The sequence below is a fragment of the Nelumbo lutea genome, chromosome 1 (assembly GCF_056320005.1).
Source record: "Nelumbo lutea isolate HS-2025 chromosome 1, American lotus-T2T, whole genome shotgun sequence".
NCBI classification, from domain to species: domain Eukaryota; kingdom Viridiplantae; phylum Streptophyta; class Magnoliopsida; order Proteales; family Nelumbonaceae; genus Nelumbo; species Nelumbo lutea.
In genome coordinates, this window is record NC_142684.1 from 188799391 (window position 1) to 188819051 (window position 19661).

The window sequence follows — 19661 nt, forward strand, 5'->3', positions numbered from 1 at the left end:
AAGGTAAGGTGAAGGATCTTTGTACAGCTTTCCTTCCAGCAAGGTGTAGTGGGCTGCTTGACGTTGGAGTCTCCAGGATTGGTTCTTTTCATTGGATAGTTGTTCTATAGGTAGGAAGTCGATGATGGGGTCCATCCATGATGGTTCGACCTCTACTGGAAGTACTTGGGCTTCTTCTATAGAGGGTCGAGGTAGCTTCTCCATGCGAAAAGTGCAGTCGAGGGCTGCATTTGAGGTGCTGCCCAACATAGAAAGGGCGTCGACTCTTGTGTTCTCAGCTCACGGGACTCGTTGTAGGGAGAAGCTTTGTTCTCTGGCCTCGTAGTCGTCATTGACTTGGTTCCCCACCAATTGTGAGTCGCTAAAGCCTTCAACATGTAGGGAGTCGAGGTCCTTGGCAAGCTGCAATCTAGCGAGGAGGGCCTCGTACTCGGCTTCATTGTTAGATGTTGGGAAGTCGAACCCAAGCGCATACTCTATGATTGCATTATCTGGGGTGAGAAGGATAAGACCCGCTCCGCTTCCTTTGGTGTTGGATGAACCATCAACAAAAAGTTTCCATTTGGGGTGAGCCTTCTCGGTCGTGCGGTCCCCTTTAGCATTTTCGGGGGCTCGGTAGAGGGCTTGGCTAAAGGTGCACTCTGCTACGAAGTCTGCTAGGGCTTGAACTTTGATGGCCAGCCTCAACTGGTACTGTATGTCAAATTCAGAGAGCTTGATGGCCCAATTGGTCAAGTGCCTTGAGGTCTCAGGCTTGGTGAGGACAGCCCTAAGAGGCTGGTTCATCAGGACTGCTATAGTGTGAGCTTGAAAATACGATCTGAGCTTTATAGCCGAGACTACGAGGGTGAAGGGCAGTTTCTCCACCTCGGGATATATGGTTTCAACATCGCAGAGGACCTTGCTAATGTAGTATATTGGCTTCTGCGTTTCATCTTCTTTTTTCAGAACTGAGTTGACTACCTCGTCCATGACTGACAGGTATAGATATAGGGTTTCTATTGGAGTTGGCTTAGCGAGGAGGGGAGGTGAGGTGAGGTAGACCTTTAGCTCGTCAAAGGCGCACTAGCATTCCTATGTCCACTAAAAATCCTTCAACTTTTTGATGGAGTGGAGGAAGGGAAGGCAGCTATCAGCTAACTTCGACGTGAAGTCGTTGAGAGCAGCTATCCGACCGATGAGTCTCTGAATTTCCTTCACCGACCGGGGGGGTGCCATGTCCAATATGGCCTGTATCTTGTCCAGGCTAGCCTTAATGCCTCTTTGAGTAACGACAAAGCCTAAGAATTTGCTTGAGGTAACACCAAAGGCACACTTGTTGGGATTAAGCTTCATGTTGAACTTTCGCATGGTGTCAAAGGTCTCAGCCAGGTCCGAAGTGTGCATCTTGGCTTTCAAGCTCTTCACCACAATATCGTCTAGGTAGGCTTCGACGTTCCTCCACATCTGATTTTTGAACACTTTGTTGACAAGGCGCTGGTAGGTGTATCCTGCATTCTTAAGGCCAAAGGGCATCACTTTGTAGCAATAAGTGTCATGTATGGGTGGCAACGAGCCGAGCTTTTCACGAGTTACTCATATTCGGGTCATGAAAAGCTCAGCTCAGCTTGGTTTCAACCGAGCTCGAGCTCAAGTCCAATTCATTGGCTCAATTATTAAACGAGTTGAGCTTGAGCCTACTAGAGCTCAGCTCACGAGGCTCGCGAGCCGGCTTGAATATATATATATAATTATTATAATTAGTTTATAATTATTAATTTTTAAATATCAAATAACAATATTTTTATATATAATTTTTTATTTTTATAAAATATTTTTTCTCAAAATCGAGCTCGAGCCTGGTAGTATTTGGCTCAGCTTGGCTCGAATCCACCCCTAGTGACGTGCTCGGTGATAAGCGAGGTCTTGTCTTCATCCTCTAGGTGCATCTTTATTTGGTTGTATCCAGATAAGGCATCCATGAAGTTGAGTAGTTCATACCTTGTAGTGGCATCAATGAGGTGGTCCATTCTCGGCAAAGGAAAACTATCCTTAGGGCAGGCTCGGTTAAGGTCCGTGAAATTAATACAGATCCGCCATTTTCCATTAGCTTTCTTTACTAAAACCACATTCGACAACCAATTAGGATAGTATACCTCTCGGATGAAGACGACATCAAGTAGCTTGCCAACTTCCTCTCCTATGGCCTTCCAACGCTCTGGTGCAAAGTTCCTTTGCTTTCGACGAACTAGCCTAGAGCTCGGGTCCATGCTCAACATGTGAGTGATGACTGAAGGGTCAATTCCGGGTATGTCAGCGGTAGACCAAGCAAAGACATCGGCTAGCTGGAGGCACTCAAGCGCTATCTTCATCCTCTCAAAAGCTTCATAGAAGAGGATGTCAACTGAGGAGCCATTGTCGATGAGAATCCTTTTAGCTAAAAAGTTCGCGATGACAACCGAGATCACGAGAGCATCATCATGGGGGACTGTGACTCCCTTTAAGTCCTTGTCCATAAAGGAGAGGGTCTCCTGCTATTTCGTCTTCTTGAGGGCAGGCCTTTGGATGTTTAGATGCCCGGTGTAGGCCTTATAGGTCAAGGCCCCCACACAAGGTCATGCCTCTGGTGATGACATCAATGACTCTGGCTATCTGTTGGTGCTACTGTTGTTGCTGGGAGTAGGAGGCACCGGGCCCTCCACCCACGAACTACTTAAGGTGTCCTCTTTGGATGAGGGACTCTATCTCATTTTTCAAGTCATAGCAGTCCTCAGTGTCATGCTGAATGCCACGGTGATATTTGCAGTATTTCTTGGGATTTCCCCTCTTAGGGTTCCTCTTCATCTTTTCAAGCCACTTCATGAACTTCTCCCCGATCTGCATCAATATCTACGTTCGGGTGGAGTTGAGTGGCGTGTATTAGTTGTAAGCCATGGCCGAGGCCAGTGGCTTCTTATGGTCCTTGCTGTTGTTGTTGTTGTTGTGGTGGTGGTCTCCACCCTTCCTCTTCTTCTTAGGAGGCCCGTTGTGGTGCTCGGCTTCCCTTTCTTGGTGGTCTTTGACCGAAACCTCTTCGGCCGCAATGTACTTTTGGGCCTTCTTGAGGAACTTGAGGTTCGTCTTCAGCGAGGTCTTGGCGACTGAGCACTTTAGGGCTGAACTAGGGTGGAGCCCATTAATGGCAGCGTGCATAGAGACCATGGAGTCGAGGTCATGGACCTCGAGCTCTTCGTTCTTGAAGCAGTTGATGTAGGACCTCAGACTCTCTCCCTACTTCTGTTGATAGAGATTAGCGAGACTATGCTTTTCTAGCATCATTTGTTGCTGATGAAGCGAGCAAGGAATAGGTTAGCAAACTGCTCCCACGAGCTGATTGACCAGGGTGGGAGGTTGGAGAACCAACGACAGACAACTCCCCTGAAAGTAGCCTAGAAAGTTTGGCACGTCAAGGCGTCGGAATACCCATAGAGTATCATTAGCGCTCTGAAACTTTCCAAGTGGTCATCAGGGTCTTAGTTCTCGTCGTACATCTCCAGCGTGGGAGCTTTAGGGCTTGGAGATGATATTTGGGGTGAAGGCATCCATTATCCTCACCAGATTGCATTGATCGGCTGAGGCGTCAGCTCGGCTCTCTCAGACCTAGCGAAGCTCGTCCTTGACGGCCCTAAGCTCGGCTCGTAGTTCCGTAATCCGAGGGTTGGATGGAGCTTGCCACGGAGGTATGAGACCGGTGCGGAGAGGCACGGCATCAACCCTCGGCCCTTGAGTGGGCGCTATGACGACCGAGGTGCTCGCCTTCGTCCCAGGGGTTCTCTCTCTTGCAGTGGTGGTGTTGTTCAGAAGGTTGGCAGCTATCTTCGGACCGCGTTGGCTCTTCCTCCCTTCGGCTGGGAAGTCTTTCGTTCCTAGGTGGTGGGCTAGCGGGTTGACTACTGCTGAACTCGACGGACTCGGCCCGTTGGGGGTCGGCTAGGCCGAGTGCTGGGTGCTCAACGTGCTCATGCTAGCCCTAGTGATCTGACACCCCGGTGGGGCGGTCGCCTCGGGAGGAACCTCCTACCTGGGGGCAAGCTTGTTCCACGCATTGCGTGAGGTATTCCAGACGGTCGAGGACCACCTGAAACTGATCATTTGTGACCAGGTTCTGGGGGTTCCTAGCTCTTTGTACCATTATGTCTGAAACTTAGGACATCTTGGGTTTATAGTGTTTTAGGGGGTTGTCTTAGCGACGTTTCCCACAGACGGCGCCAATTGTTGATGCTCGGTTTGGATGAGGGCAACAAAGTAAATTCACTCCCAAGCTTTGAAGGAGGGCCGAAGGCTCTGAGGGTCCACGGGAGACGAGTTGAGGCCGTGACGAATCGCTCCTTCGGATACTATAGAAGTTGAGGGCTAGTACTGAGAAGGGCGTTCGAGGGAGGATGGAGTGCAGTTCCTATAGCGGTGAATCTGCAAGGGATGTGTTAGAAGCCTCGTGTGAGGACCCGAGGCGAGGACTTCGACGGTCAAGTTAGTACATGCGCAAGGTAAGTGGGGGGTGCGTTGTATTTATAGTTGGAGCTTCCAGGGGGTAGTTGGGCTCGGATGGTCCAGATGTGAGCCGTAGAAGGGCCTGTCGAGATGTTCTACCGGATCCATGCGGCACCCTACGATTGGGCCCGCTTGGTCCACGTCAGGTAACCTTGAGCGTCCCTATGGCAAGCCCATGCTGGCACCCTCTAGTTGACACATGTCAATACCGTACAGGCCAATCGAATGCACCTACATCAAGAGGTTTTTTCATATCCGAAGCATCACCGTTGGAATTGCGATCCCCTTCCTCTTCTTGAATTTTTTATTAGATTTTATTTTTAAAATTTGAGAAATAGTGAAGGACAAATTTGATATTTCATTTATTTCCGTTAAAACTTAAAGCAATGCCAATTTTTAGAAACAGTAGGGACACTTTAAGACAATATTAATGATAGAATTAATCAATTAGATAAACCATATACATAGTTAAAAAATTTGCCCTTATAAATATATTATAATAATAAGCCAAATTCTTTAAACACCCTATCAGCTTGCATTTCAATTTCTTTTTGTGCTGACAAAACACTTGTAAATCATGACCCACTTGTGAAAACGCTCCAATGTCAAACACCCACATAATGTTTTGATGGCAAAAGGTTCTTTCGCATAAACTGCCACAATATACTTTTTTTATTAAAATGCTGCCACAATATACTTCGGATGTTAGATTGTGATCTCCTTAAGCTTATACGTAGGTAGATTATGTCATTTCAGGATCCCACTCAATGTTCCCGATCTCTGTAACCGGAATTCCATTGTGGCACTAATCACCATTATCATCAATTTGACCTCGACCAAAAATGAGAAATAGATTTCTACCAAAAACAAGAAAATACATATCAGGACCAAGGTTCAAGTATCGATACATATTGACTCATATCGGTTTTGACAGAAATTGAAAAGAAAATTAGACTCGGCACTAGGGGAAGTGTGGGGCATAAGAGGTAACATGTAAGATAAGAAACCATGCATATGAAACCGGGTTAAGAACTTGAAATTTCCCACTCGTTTATGAACCAGAATGTAGCAAGTATTCCTTTCCTTTTCCTCTTTATTGTTTCTATTCAATCAGCCTCTACAGCCCTTCAACCAAGCGCTTGTGACTTGGGGAGGCAGAATGGGCTGAAGGGTGTTCAACCTAGAGAGCATGCAGCAAACTAACAGGATTTCAATCCTGTGACATTTCTGAAAAGGTTGCTCTATGCCAAACACCAACTCTTAAGTATAGCTTCTCTGAATTCCAAAGCTTGGATATCACAAAGAAAAAACAAAAAAAAGCTTAGAAAAAACAACTTATCTGGTAATGGCATCCGGTCTAAGACCTCTAACATCTGAATTTTTCTTTTTGGTAGTTACCTCTAGCATCTGATCTACAAGCCCAATTTCTTTACAAAAGACAGTAAGCAATCTGCCAAAGTGGCAAAGGGACAGAAAACCATCAGCGTTCCATCTTGAATCTTTCCCAAAATTCAACAACACTCTAGCATTTGCGAAGTAATTGAAAATGGACTATGGATGTTTCCTTGCAACATTGGAGCTTCCTTTCCCTTTTTCACTTTCTTGAGATTCTTTCTCTGAGCCAAAAACAAGACTTTTAACAGAATGTTCTACTGATTTTAAAGCCCTCTTGATCTGCCATTGAAACCAATCAGAATTCAGAACTCTAAAATAGCATGTGTAATGGTCAAAGTAAAATTTCTAACAAGCCAAGCTAAAGCCAAAGAGACTGACACTAAAACCCAAATGCACCACAATTCTATCAAGCAAAAATAGCAACCCTTCAGATTTTTTTTTTTTTTTTGTTTTGAAAATAACAACCCTTCAGATCGGGAAGAAGTTGAATGGCTTTATCATAATGTATGAATTACTTCAAGTGTTTTCACAGTTAGCAGAAATATACTCATAACATTCTTAGACTTCGGTACAAACTAGAACTTAAGGTTTAAGTAGGTTGACATCGCTAGAAAATTAGAAGTTTCAGAAGAAAAAACATTAATGGAGAGCTTAAAGAGCACCTAGAATGAAATGAATGTAGACTGTACTGTAGTTTCCATTGTATTTGAGGCAAACTTCATCATAAAAAAATGGATCCATCTCCTGTTGCTAAGAAGTGATGGGCATAAAATCATTTCTGGATTTCATAAGTCGTTCCCTTAACAAGCGGAAATAACTCCAATTACATGATGATATTGTGGGTTCAAATGATACGAAAACTAAATCAGATCATCTAGAAAAAAGGAAACAACCGGCACTTCAAATGCAAATAAAAGTAATGTAAATACAGATACTACACACCATTCAAATTCAAATAAAGGTTGAGAGGAGAGGAAAAGAGCCCTTCGTGGTTCAGAAGTGAAATTAAAAAATTCAGAAGCCTGTCAAAAGATATGCAAACTCTAATCCGGTGTCTTCCAAGATCGGCAAACAGTCTAGCAGATCAATTAGAAAAACAAAGGGTTAGAAGAGATTAGATTTTCTGGGCTTGGTTGTAATCCTAATAGGGTGGTTGTCTCTAGCCGAGGCTGCTCTCCTTTGTAAATTTCTCTATATTAATAAAGCTTTCATTGATTTTACTGATAAAAAAAAATCAAATAAAGCTAATGTAAATACAGATAGTACACACCATTTAGAACAAATAGTACAAGTTTGCAAGGAAAGGATAAAAAGAATAAAAACCTATTGGGATGTTTCAGAGGAAAACCTAAAACATCATTATCATGAGTATCATAAACTTACAAAAGCAAAGAATTTCAGAAAATAGGAGAAAAGGTCTAAAAATGAGCGAAGGGCAGGAGGATAGATGTCAAAAGAAGAGCATGAAAATTCCAAATAAGAAGCAAATAGATTTATCCAAGAAATAAGTTAAGAATACCAAATCATTGTATGCTTAACAGTAAGAGTGGTTATGACTTATGAGGACCCAAAGAACTGCAGAAGGCCGGCAATATATAGAAATCCACAAGAAGAAAATTTTCAATATGGAACAAAGATAAATTCAGTTCATCCTCCCTAGATTAGGAATTGAATTCCATTGTTTAATGGAAATGATAAAAAAAAAAAAAAAAAAAGTATAACCATGAACTTACAGGATCAAGGACGTTAGGTTCGGGGCCGTAGTCGGCAGTGAGAAGGAAATAGGAAGCAGTTATAGTGGCCACCATGGTCGCTCTTCTAACGAGTTTGTCCGTCTTCGGATCCATGCGTAGTTCATTAAACGTTCGGTGGAAGTCGAAGAAAATGGAAGAGCCTGAGACTTAAGAAAGGGCAACTCGTTTGATGAGCTTCACCTGAATCACCCGATATGACCACAGCATCCCTGATAACTTCATGCAAATACAGGGATTATCACTTATCAGTGGACTTGTTCATGGGACGGGTATTCCGATGGGCCGGGCTGACCCCCGGATGGGCTTGAGCATGTGTTTTAGCCCACGGGCTTGACCTCGGGCCTAAAAACCCGAGCCCGACTATTTTATGGGTCAGGTTCGGGGTTTGTTAAAAAAAGGCCGACCCAAGCTCGACCCGGCCCGACTTTTCCTAAACTGCCTAATCCTAACCCTAAATACTTAAAAATTTTCTTTTCATTCTCCTTTCTCACTCTCACTCTCAGAAGCAGCTCTCATTTCTCCCTCTCAACTCTTAGAACCGGCGAACCCAGTTGCACCTGCGAACTCAGTCATTGGCAGCCAACGCCACTAGAAGTAGTCATCTCTCTCTTCGGCGATGATCTCTCTCTCTCTCTCTCTCTATCTCTATCTCTCTCTCCAGCCAGCACCGTTTTCATCTTCTTTCTTCTCATTCTCAGTTCTCTCTCTTCTTAGAACTAGGTCTTCTATCTTCTTAGTTCTCTCTCCAACTGGCACCACCAGAACCCAGGCGCACCGTTTTCATTCTGCGAACTCAAGCACCGACGGCTGGCGCCACCAGATCTAGATCGTCTCTCTCTCTCTCGAGCGGTGAGTTCTCTTTCTCTCTCTCTCTCTCTCTTTGGTCAGCACTGTTGTCATCTTCTATCTTCTCACTTTCTCAGTTTCTATTCTCACTCTCAGACTCCTAGGAATCGACGAACTCAATAGGCACCATTCTCTCAATCCTCAGAGGGCAGCGGTGCTCAGACTCCCAGATCAAGCTTTGGGCTTTTTATGAGGGCCAGACTCGGGCCCAAGTTTTAGGCCTGTTGATCAGACTAGGGTCGGGCTCGGGCTTGGGCTTGAAAAATTTATGTTAATAAAGAGAAAAAGCTCGGCCCGAGCCCAGCTCGGCACATGAATAGGTCTACTTATCAGGTGTTATTTTTTACTTTTTGTGACTCCGGTAACTTACAAAATCCCCCCGTACTATGCGTTAGTGACAAAGACCCTCTTCATTCAACTTTTATGTTGTAATAAATACCCTCTCGGACGTTAAATGACGGAAGGTATCAAATTACCAAAATACCCTATTAAATTTTCTCTATTTTTTTTACCATTTTCTCTTAAAATCTAATTAACCCAAAAATACCTTTGATCATCATCAAAATAGGAAAAAGTTTGGCTTTCTTTGGTGAAAATTTTGACTTTCTCATCAATGATCGTCATTGGAAAAAGAAAAAAATCTCCATCAGGGCAAATTTGGCCCTCCACTAACATCATGACACATGGCATCTCGGAACAACTGGGTGACTCCCAGAACCACCTAGGCGACAACTTGCCTTAGCCAAAATGATGGAGTCCCAGCTAGCGGCCTAGCACTGTCGCCGATCTGGCGACCTGCCCCTGTTGCCGACCTGGAGACCTGCCTCCACCGCCGACTTGGTAGAAACTTAGCCAACGACCTCATCCACGACTCAGGGTGGTTAATAGCACCTCATCTAGGGCTGACCTGTGGTACCTCGTCAGTATCGGTTGAAGCGACCTCGACGTGAGGAGTGACCTCCCTCGAGGGCTTGCCGACCTGATTGAGGTCTAGGTGGCGACCTATGAGACGTGCTCGCTGTTGATTTCTGTGTGCATCCCATCACTCCCGGGTCTCTCGGAAGTCAGCTCTTACACTGAATGTTTTGGGAGAAAATGAGTAAGGCGCAAAGATTGGCCTACGTGCACGACTACCTCTGAGGACTTCGGAGCAGTTAGGCACATCCTCTCGGAGATACCGGACGTGCTGTGTGATGCTCACGCCAAACAATGCCTATATAAAGGCCTTACCTCCAACTCCAAGGGGGAGATGCGCAATTTTTAGTTCTCACAGCTCTCTCACATTTAGCTATCTTAAAATCTCTGATTCGCTAACTTAAGCATCGGAGTGCACACCACAGGTAAAGCAACCCGGGCACTCTGACATTGTTTCCTTGCTGGTTGCATCAGAACCACCTCTCTAGCTCGTCACCACTCAGCTAGACATCAGAGCCACCTCTCCAGCTCGTCACCATTTCGCTAGGCATCAGAGCCACCTCTCCAGCTCGTCACCATTCAGCTAGGCATCAAACCAACCTCTCCATCTCGTTACCATTCAGCTAGGCATCAGAGCCACCTCTCCAGCTCATCACCATTCAGTTAGGCATCCAAGCCACCTTCTAGGTAGGAGCCATTCAGCTAGGCATCCATACCACATTCTAGGTAGCGATTATTCATCCAGGCATCCGAGTCACCTACTAGCCGAGAGCATCCGAAATGCGCATCTTCAACTGGCATCCTCTGTGGGAAACACTACAAAAGGCTATGTCCTCACCCAATTCTCTGAGCCTCAAGTAATAACATCTTCAAGCAACAACAATAGCGCTTGATCGAAAGAACCCCCTAGGGGGGCATAAGCAAAGTGATTAATCCAAACGAGTTCTCGTAGTCTTGCCAGGATAGAATCTCCCTAACTGTGAGGCCACTCCCATATGTCGAGATCTACGTGCTCTCTGCGAGAGTTAACGGCCAATAGAATGTGAGGCCACCCCACAGGTTGAGCCCTCTGTGGTTCTCATGGGAGTTGATAGCCAACAAACTGTGAGGTCGCACCATAGGTTGAGCCCTCCATGCTTTACGTGGGAGTTGATGACCAGCAAGTTGTGGAGCCACCCTTATAGGTCAGTCTTGCCGAGGTGACAAGGTGTCTGTAGGTCGAGGTGCTGAGAGAAAAACTCGATTGTCAAAATTCCGCCGACTTGGTGACCTAGAGACCTATCTTTGAACTGGCAACTTGATTCCGCCGACCTGGCCACCTACTCCCACCGACTTAGCGATCTGCCTCTACCACCAAGATGACGACCTACTTCCGCCGACCTAGCGACACACATAATCAGTCGGGACGAGCCTTGTTAGCTCTGTTCGCGAGGTCGCCCCTACAGGTCGAGCCCTCCTTGGCTCTCACACGAGTCAGCGGCCAACATACTACAGTCGCCCTTACGGGTTGAGCCTTTCAAGGTTCCCATGCGAGCTGGCAAACTGTAGTTAGTAAAGCTGGCCCTGCAGGTTGAGCTCCTTGTGGCTTATCGTAGGAGTAGACGACCAACACCTTAGAGGACTGACACAGTGCAGTCGTGACACCGACCTACTATTTAAATTCCAACATCAACACACATAGCAAGGGGAAGCCAAACCACTTTCAGCATCAAGGACCCCTAAGCTAACCTCAAAATATGTTGGTAACAGGCCTAAGTGCCTACAACGAAGCACAAATCTACTCCCTTTCGCTGAGTTGATCTCAACTCCGGAGTGGGGGGCAATTGATGAGGGCAGATTTGGCCCTCCACTAACATCATGACACATGGCATCTCGGAACAATTGGGTGATACCCAGAACTACCTAGATGACAACTTGCCTTAACCAGAATGATGGAGTCCCAGCTAGCGACTTGGCACTGTTGCCGACCTGGCGACCTACCTCCACCACCGACTTGGTAGAAACCTAGCCAGCGACCTCATCCACGACTCAAGGTGGCTAACAGCACCTCGTCTAGGACCGACCTGTGGTACCTCGTCAGTATCAGTTGAAGCGACCTCCCTTGAGGGCTTGCCGACTTGATTGAGGTCTAGGTGGTGACCTACGAGACGTGCTCGCCGTCGATTTCTGCATGCATCCCATCACTCCCGGGTCTCTCAGAAGTCAGCTCTCACACCGAATGTTTTCGGAGAAACCGAGAAAGGCGCAAAGATTGACCTACGTGCACGACTACCTCCGAGGACTTCGAAGCATTTAGGCACATCCTCCCGAAGATCCCGGACGTGTTGCGTGATGCTCACGCCAAACAAGGCCTATATAAAGGCCTTACCTCCAACTCCAGGGGGGAGATGCACAATTTTTAGTTCTCACAACTCTCTCACATTTAGCTATCTTAAAATCTCTGATTTGCTAACTTAAGCATCGGAGTGCCCACCCCGGGTAAAGCATCCCGGGCACTCTAACATTGTTTCCTTGTAGGTTGCATCAGAGCCACTTCTCCAGCTCGTCACCACTCAGGTAGACATCAAAGCCACCTCTCCAGCTTGTCACCATTCAACTAGGCATCAGAGCCACCTCTCCAGCTCATCATCATTCAGCTAGGCATCAGAGCCACCTCTCTAGGTCGTCACCATTCAGCTAGGCGTCCAAGCCACCTCCCAGGTAGGACCATTCATCTAGGCATCCATACAACATTCTAGGTAGGGATTATTCAGCCAGGCATCCGAGTCACCTACTAGTCGGGAGCTGCCGAAATGCGCATCATCAAAGTTCATTGGTGAAGTTCTCTCTCTCCTTCTTTCCTTCTCTCTCTTGGCCATTCTCCCTCCCTTAACATTCTTTGTCTCTCTATTTTCACTTTACCCCATCACTACAACTCCTAACAGCGAGGGTGATTTCTTTTTCCAGTCATCTCTCTTCCTTCTCCTTCTTCCTTTTATTTATTTATTTATTTGTTTATTGTTTTCCCATATTTTCCATTGTTATAACAGACCTTCTCTATCACCGGTATCCATCACTTATAGGTCACTGATATCCATGATGATTTGGTCAAAAATGTCTTCTCACTGTACAAATAAATAAGAAAAGGGTAATTTGGATATTTAAAAAATTAAAATAACTAAATGAGATTTTTTTTTCAAAGATAATTGACAAAACGCTAACAAAAGGGGTCTTTGTCTAACATCTAAAGTTAAGTGGGTCTTTGTCGTAAATTAAAGTATAAGGGGTCAATGTCATTGACCCCATAGTATGGGGGTTTTTGTAATTTACCCTCTCTTTTTTAATAAAAGGAAAATTCCCAATTAGTACCTATAATTTGGGTTTAGTATCACTTTGGTCCCCCAAACTTTAAAATGTGACAATTTAGTACCTAAACTTTCAAAACATAACAATTTGTCGTAAATTAAAGTATAAGGGGTCAATGTCATTGACCCCATAGTATGGGGTTTTTTGTAATTTACCCTCTCTTTCTTAATAAAAGGAAAATTCCCAATTAGTACCTATAATTTGGGTTTAGTATCACTTTGGTCCCCCGAACTTTAAAATAAGACAATTTAGTACCTGAACTTTCAAAACATAACAATTCAGTACATATTGTTAACTAGTTGTTAATCAGCCATTAAGTGACATTTTAAAAAGACAAAAATGCCTTTTTGGTTGTCATCTAATTTTTTTTATCAACTATCTAAACAATGACAAAAAAAATTAATAGTCCCAAATCCTTGCCTATTCTATTCAAGAAAGTTGGGGTCACTAGAATGCTCACTCAAACGTAACCCCAACTTTCTTGAATGGAAGAAGCAAGGATTTGGGACTGCTAATTTTTTTTGTCAATGTTTAGATGGTTGATAAAGAAAATTAAATGACTCTCGAAGGGCATTTGTGTCCTTTTCAAATGTCATTTAATGGCAGGTTAACTGCTGATTAATGGTAGGTACTGGATTGTCATGTTTTGAAAGTTTGGGTACTGAGCTGTCGCATTTTAAAGTTCGGGGAGCAAAGTAGCATGACACAAAGTACATGGTACTAATCGAGAATTTTCCCTTAATAAAAGGATTCATATCTTTTTTATCTATTTTTTACCGTAGAACTGCTAGAAATGGTAGGCGTAGAACAAGTTATACAATGTGTATTTGAGACAAACACCATAGTTGCTAGTAATATGCAACGATTAAACTAGCAGAGGGGCCCTGTTTTGTAGGGGCTGGAATGGAACCGTTGACCTGGTCCCTAGCCAAAAACCATTGAATCGATCAATGATCCATTGACCCGAACAATTGAACTATCGACCCGTTGACCCGTTCAATGGTTTTTGGCCATTTTATTTTTTATTTTTTTAATTAAGAACAATCTAGGCAATCAGTTCCATTTTATCCTAATCTCGGTCCTTAGCCAAAAATCGTTGAATCGGTCAAGAAAAGTCATTCCCCCTTCTATCTATTCCTTGCCTATTTTCTAATTTTCTCCTAATCCCTAATTAACACAAATACATCATTAGAGAACCATTTGGCAAGAACTCTACATCAATCTTCACTGAAAGTTGTTCTCACCATCTCACCGGCAAATTGTTGTCCAATATGCCACTATTGGATACAAAAGAATCTCTAGCAATACAAAAAAGTCATTCGCATCTTTTACCCCATCGATAGGGGAGAATGTATTTTTGTCACTATCACTAGAGAAAAAATCTAGCCACACTAACTATTTTAATAATATCAGAATCAATATTTTCAAGAATTGTTGGGTTATCAAAGTGTATGTGAAAGGATAAAATCATTCCACCAAATAATAAAATAGTAGTTTTAAGATTTAAAAAGCTTTGAACAACTAATCAGAATCTTTTCTGAACTCAACTGATAGAACACTAACAAGTTGATTGCATAGTAAAATGGGGTCTACAATTTGCCTAATAAAATATTGACATAGTGCATCCAGGTAAGCATGAATGCACTTATACAAAGGTTTTTTTTTAAGTATTTAAAACTTTAAAACACTGGGTGAGAGCCTCCATGAAATTTAAAAAAATAATAATAAAAAATAGGAGATATCGATCATATCCATAGGCACCAATACCCACTTTGGCTATGAGTATCGATATTCTAAGTTTCGTTTGGTTTGTGGGAAGATTTGTGTGGGATGGGAAAAGATGGGATGGGATGGTGTAAAAATTTATCTTTCCATTGTTTGTTTATATGGGAAAATAGTAGGAAAAGTACCGAGAGAGATAGAAGTGCTGAGAAAGCAAATCACCACTACTGAGAGTTGCAGCGGCGATCAGAGAAAGAAGGAAATTCAAAGGGGTGAAGAAAACAGTGAAGAAAACAGTGATCGAAGAAAGAAGCAAATCGCCTCGACCTGGTTGTCTTGCCATCGCCACCTCCTCTATTCGAACAAGGAAGGCAGTGAATAGTATCTAGTTCGTTGTTGGTTCATTGCCATTGTCAAAAGGAATGGGGAATGTTCGTTGTCGTTGCTGTCGCCGCTAGTTCGCGGTAAGGGGCCTCTTCACCACTGGTTCTCCACCGCTGTCAAAAGGAAGGGGGACTATTTGCCGTCATCGATGTTCGCTGTCGTCACCATCACTACTGGTCCGTGGTAAGGAGACTCTTCATTGTTGGTTCATCGCTGCTGACCCATAGTAAGGAGACTCTTCATTGTTGGTTTGTCACCTTACTCCAATTGAAGAAGAAGAAAACACATCCCCCTTCCTCAAGCGAATGAAAAGTGCTCGAGTTTTCTTCGAGTTTTTCCACTGGGGTCACTGTTTTGGTGCAACCCTGATTACACAATTTTGGGATCCCGCATCCCACATTTTTCTCATCTCATCTCCCTGTTTCCCTCAAAACAAATAAGAGAAAAAGAAGAAAATTATTCCCTTTTTTCACCCTCATCCCACAAACCAAACGAAGCTTTAATTCTTAGTAATACACTAGCAATATAAAATCTGTATATTACTAGTGTATTTATTTGTGATTGTAGTATGTAGTATGTAGCCTATTGTGTACAACTTAAAAGTGTTTTAATAGAACTGGTTTTACTTAAAGTTGTGTTCGGTTTGAAGGAAAGGAAGGGAAGGGAAAGGAAAGGAAGGGAAAAGAAAAATTTTTCCTATCCATTGTTTGGTTATCCAATGAAAAAGGTAAGGAAAATTAATTTTCCCTTATTTGGTGAGGCAAGGAAAACATATGAAAAATTAATAATCATGGGTCCTACAACTATTATACATGAAAGATATGCTCATACTTAGCCATTTCTTCAACCAATATCAATTACAAAATGACAAGAAAATGCATATCAATATTTTTATAGAAGAATATCAAAATTGTCATTGATATGTGAATCCTCCTCCACTTCCACATTGTCATTGCTCAAGGGGAAGCAGAAATGGAGGCCTTCAAGAGATCAAAGCTTTGTTCTGATAGAATCACTCCCCAATAGGACCTGAATATACCATTTATATGTCACCAATGTGGTTTCTGAATGCCTCTCCTATTGCTTTCTCTAAAATGGGGAAACTCTGGCAAGGATATTAGTATCCTTAAGAAATGTTGACATGTCACACTTCCACGATTTACAATTTTTTCGCATTAACATTATTTACATTAATATCACCCATTTTATTTTAAAATAAAAGAAGTCACCTCCTTTCATCTTTTCTTTTAAGAAACAAAGGTATTAATAAAGATTAAAAAATGCCACCAGAAATTGGAGCTTTTTGTTGGAAAGTATATCAGTCTAAAATAACTCCTATGAAGGTCTAGAGGAGGCCCTCTCTTTCTCTCTACCAAAGAAGCGAGGCAAAAATTCTTTGGAGGTGTAAAGACAGTCATGAGAGGCTATTAGCGATAATATTTTGGTAAGATAAGCCCACTAGATAAAGTCACCAAACATGTTTTCACTTATATTTGTCAATGGTATTATCTTCAAGAAATGGTAGTTTATGGGGGAATCCTCTTCTAGAAAGATACATGTTCTTAGTTGGTTGGTTCCTTCCCCTCAATGTCATTAAATTGAACTCCAATAGGTGATATTGGCAATCCAGGAAAAGTTGAGGTGTTGAACCCATTCTATTGACATTTGATGCCATTAATGGTGGCTTGATTCTAAACAGTATTATGAGATGATTAATTTCATGCAACATTCCTCAGACTACTTAATGGTGGCTTAAGCTAAGTTCTAATTAGTTTTTTTTTTTTTTTTTTTGTGTGTGTGTGTATGTGGTCTATAGCTTATTGGATTTGTATCATGTGCCTACATTGAAACTACTAATTATCTATCATTTAAGATGAAACTTTCACTATTATCAATACACACATACGAAAATTAGAGACATTGGCTCTCCAAGTACAGGTAAGACTCTTCCTACTTAAATCAATAATATGAAAAGTGAACCATGACTAACATAGTTCAAGAACATAATGTGAAAAGGTGCAAATGAAATTTTATAGGCTATTTAACTTAAACCAGAATTTCATCAAAAGAAGAAATTAGACAAGCATTACATTACATTTCTTTGTATCTAATAACTGCTTTTATCTTTTTCTCTTTAATCATCATTAGTAATCTACCTAATAATATGGATCTTATAATAAAATTTAACTTTTCTGCATGTGTATGTCTAGAATATTTCTTTTTATTTTCCTGAAATTATGGACATCCTAATGATTAAAATAGCAAAGTATTTATGATACTTCTGTTGGTGTTCTCCTATAGGATGAAACAGAGGTTTATAAGAATTTGCTTCAATAAATGGACCACATAGGCCCACATATTTCTTCTACCTAAGGTCTAAGGCATGCAAATTCAAAGTTTGCAACTCAAGTATTAAAGAAGGCCAAGGTGTATGTTATAGTAAATCTTAAAAGTGATGTTTTATTTATTTTATTTTATTTTTTATTTTCTTGATTTCCCAAGCTCATAGATGATTGCCATACTAACCGTGGACAATAATAAGATAGAGGAAGTTGAACTGAACATAGGGCACCTTCTTGCATGACTTATCTAAAAATTTTGGTATCCACAAGACCACAACTACAAAGGTACTTCAAGTTTGGAAGTTAGACTGAACACAGGGCATCTTCTTGCTAGGCCATCTTCTGTCTTTCAGGCAAAGACCTATTAAAGTCCTTGCCATATCTAAGGTGGGAAGTAAATAATATAGCTACACGAGTACAATGATGCGGCTGTTAAGTCTTTGTTTGGTTTTGACCAAGCATTGAGTCCCAGTTCAATGATATACTGATGAAACAAAAAACTCCTTATATTTTGGAGTTGGATGATCTGTCATACTCGAGTTTAATGAGGTCTTAGGCTAGTCCAGTTGGGTCTTGGGTCTACCCAAACCCATTGGCAACCCTATAAATGATATGGTTGCATGAGTAGCGAACAATACCATTAAATAAATTTTTTGGTAGAGTAGTCTCTGTTAATGCTCAAATATTTTCCCATCATACCATATGGATAGGGTTACCTCATCCGCCAGTTGCTCAAAGAGAAGTCCCACCCTACTTTTAATGCTGAGATAAAGATAAAATAGCAAGTCTTCCTAAACATCACAAATCACAGAAGACTAGGATTATAGCCACCAACATAATGTGAAAGTGGTAAAGAAATAGTATTCAAATCACAACCAAAGGTCTGAATCTTCAGAACCAGTAAACTGATAACCTTGTAGAACAACTTAGAAGAAGCCCAAACATAAGAACACTTTCACATACCATGACAACATCGAGGAACTAAATCTTAATTACCAACTTTTAGGCATAACATCAACAAAAGAGGTAGAAAGACAAGCATCACTCCATATTACACAATACAAATATAGTAAATATTTACAAAGCATGATTTCCTACAGATGTACATGAATTTAGCGACAGGTTAAGGATGCATGCATTGCTTTTTATCAGTTTGTAAGATACATTTATTGTAAACCTAGTCACACCATGAGCCCCTTGAACAGTGGATATCTCAAGTAAAGCAAACCATCAATCATATGACAAATGAATGAACCAAAAACCAGCACTAGGACTAAAAACAATAGGCAAGTCAACTTTCTCAGAATAAAATGTGCAGACCATGCATCAACCAATTAGACTAGGTATTCTACACCAAGTCACAATTGACATGTAGAGATGAAAATGCAAGGAGACAAAACACTTGGTTTGACTTATCCCTTTAAAAGGTTCAAAGGTCTGGAACACCAAGCTATTGTTTATTCCTTTCAAAGTTTGAAGCACCAAGTTATTGTTCATTCCTAAGAAGAATCTCAAATGCTTAGATTAAAATCATCATCAAAATACACAAATGCCGATTTTGTCCCAGAGTTCAAAATCAATTAAAATCCCAAACCTTAATACGGAGGAAACAACACTTTCAACAGAAATAAGTTTATGCATTATGTGCCATATCACTAGAATTAAGAGCAAAACATTCACTATGAAAGATGCTAGTGATAAAATGTGCACTGAAAGACGATTGCTAGATATTGATTAACCGTATCCTTCTACATATTATTATTTTGTGAACTCAATAGATTTTTATACATTGTGGAATTTAGAAAGTACAATCATATAAGGTCATTATTTATTAAACCCTATGGAGTTGGGCATAAGAAATCTATGGTGGCCAAACAAATACTCTCTTGGTTCTGTGATCAATACAATTTGGTAACCAGCGGGCCAGAGAAAAAAATAATTGGCTAAACTAAAACAAGATACTAACATATCAAATGAGAACAACAGCATAATGAAATCAAAATTACAGGACAAGGCATCAACATTTTGATGGAGATATCCTTGGCAAAAAGACGACTTGAGATTTAAGAGGAAGCTATATCATTTGCCCATCTTACTACATCTTTGTCTGTATTTGGCATCTTAGCATCTTAGTATAAAGAGTTTGTTCATCCATGTGGATTTCCCCTATAAAAGGTTGTTATCCTATCAACTCTCTAAAGTTCACTTCTCAGTAATACCATATATCAACCACAGTAGATGATGTTCGTGATGAGTCAGCATATGCAAATATTAAATTCCCTAGAATTCTTATAGTTACAGGTAGCAACGGTAAACAGGATTTGCACATTGAGCTGCCATCAACACAAATGATCCAGTGGAACCAAACACCAAGCTAACAACTGGATATCCCCATGAACTCTCAAAAGCATGTCAGCAACAGAACACAATTGAAAGAACTGTTAATTAT

General features: G+C 41.8%; 2 protein-coding genes across 2 annotated transcripts; both read right to left on the minus strand.

Annotated features, from left to right (window-relative positions):
• Positions 1–279: 279 nt before the first annotated feature.
• On the minus strand, positions 280–972 carry LOC148879944 (uncharacterized). Its single transcript, XM_088975569.1, has one exon. It carries the CDS (start codon positions 970–972, stop codon positions 280–282), a length of 693 nt encoding a protein of 230 aa, XP_088831695.1.
• A 4562-nt stretch (positions 973–5534) lies between these two features.
• On the minus strand, positions 5535–7870 carry LOC148879945 (UvrABC system protein A). Its single transcript, XM_088961717.1, has 2 exons — positions 7638–7870; positions 5535–6183 (listed from the first exon to the last, which is right to left on the minus strand). Exons 1-2 carry the CDS (start codon positions 7749–7751, stop codon positions 6061–6063), a joined length of 237 nt encoding a protein of 78 aa, XP_088817843.1. The 5' UTR covers positions 7752–7870; the 3' UTR covers positions 5535–6060.
• Positions 7871–19661: the final 11791 nt, after the last annotated feature.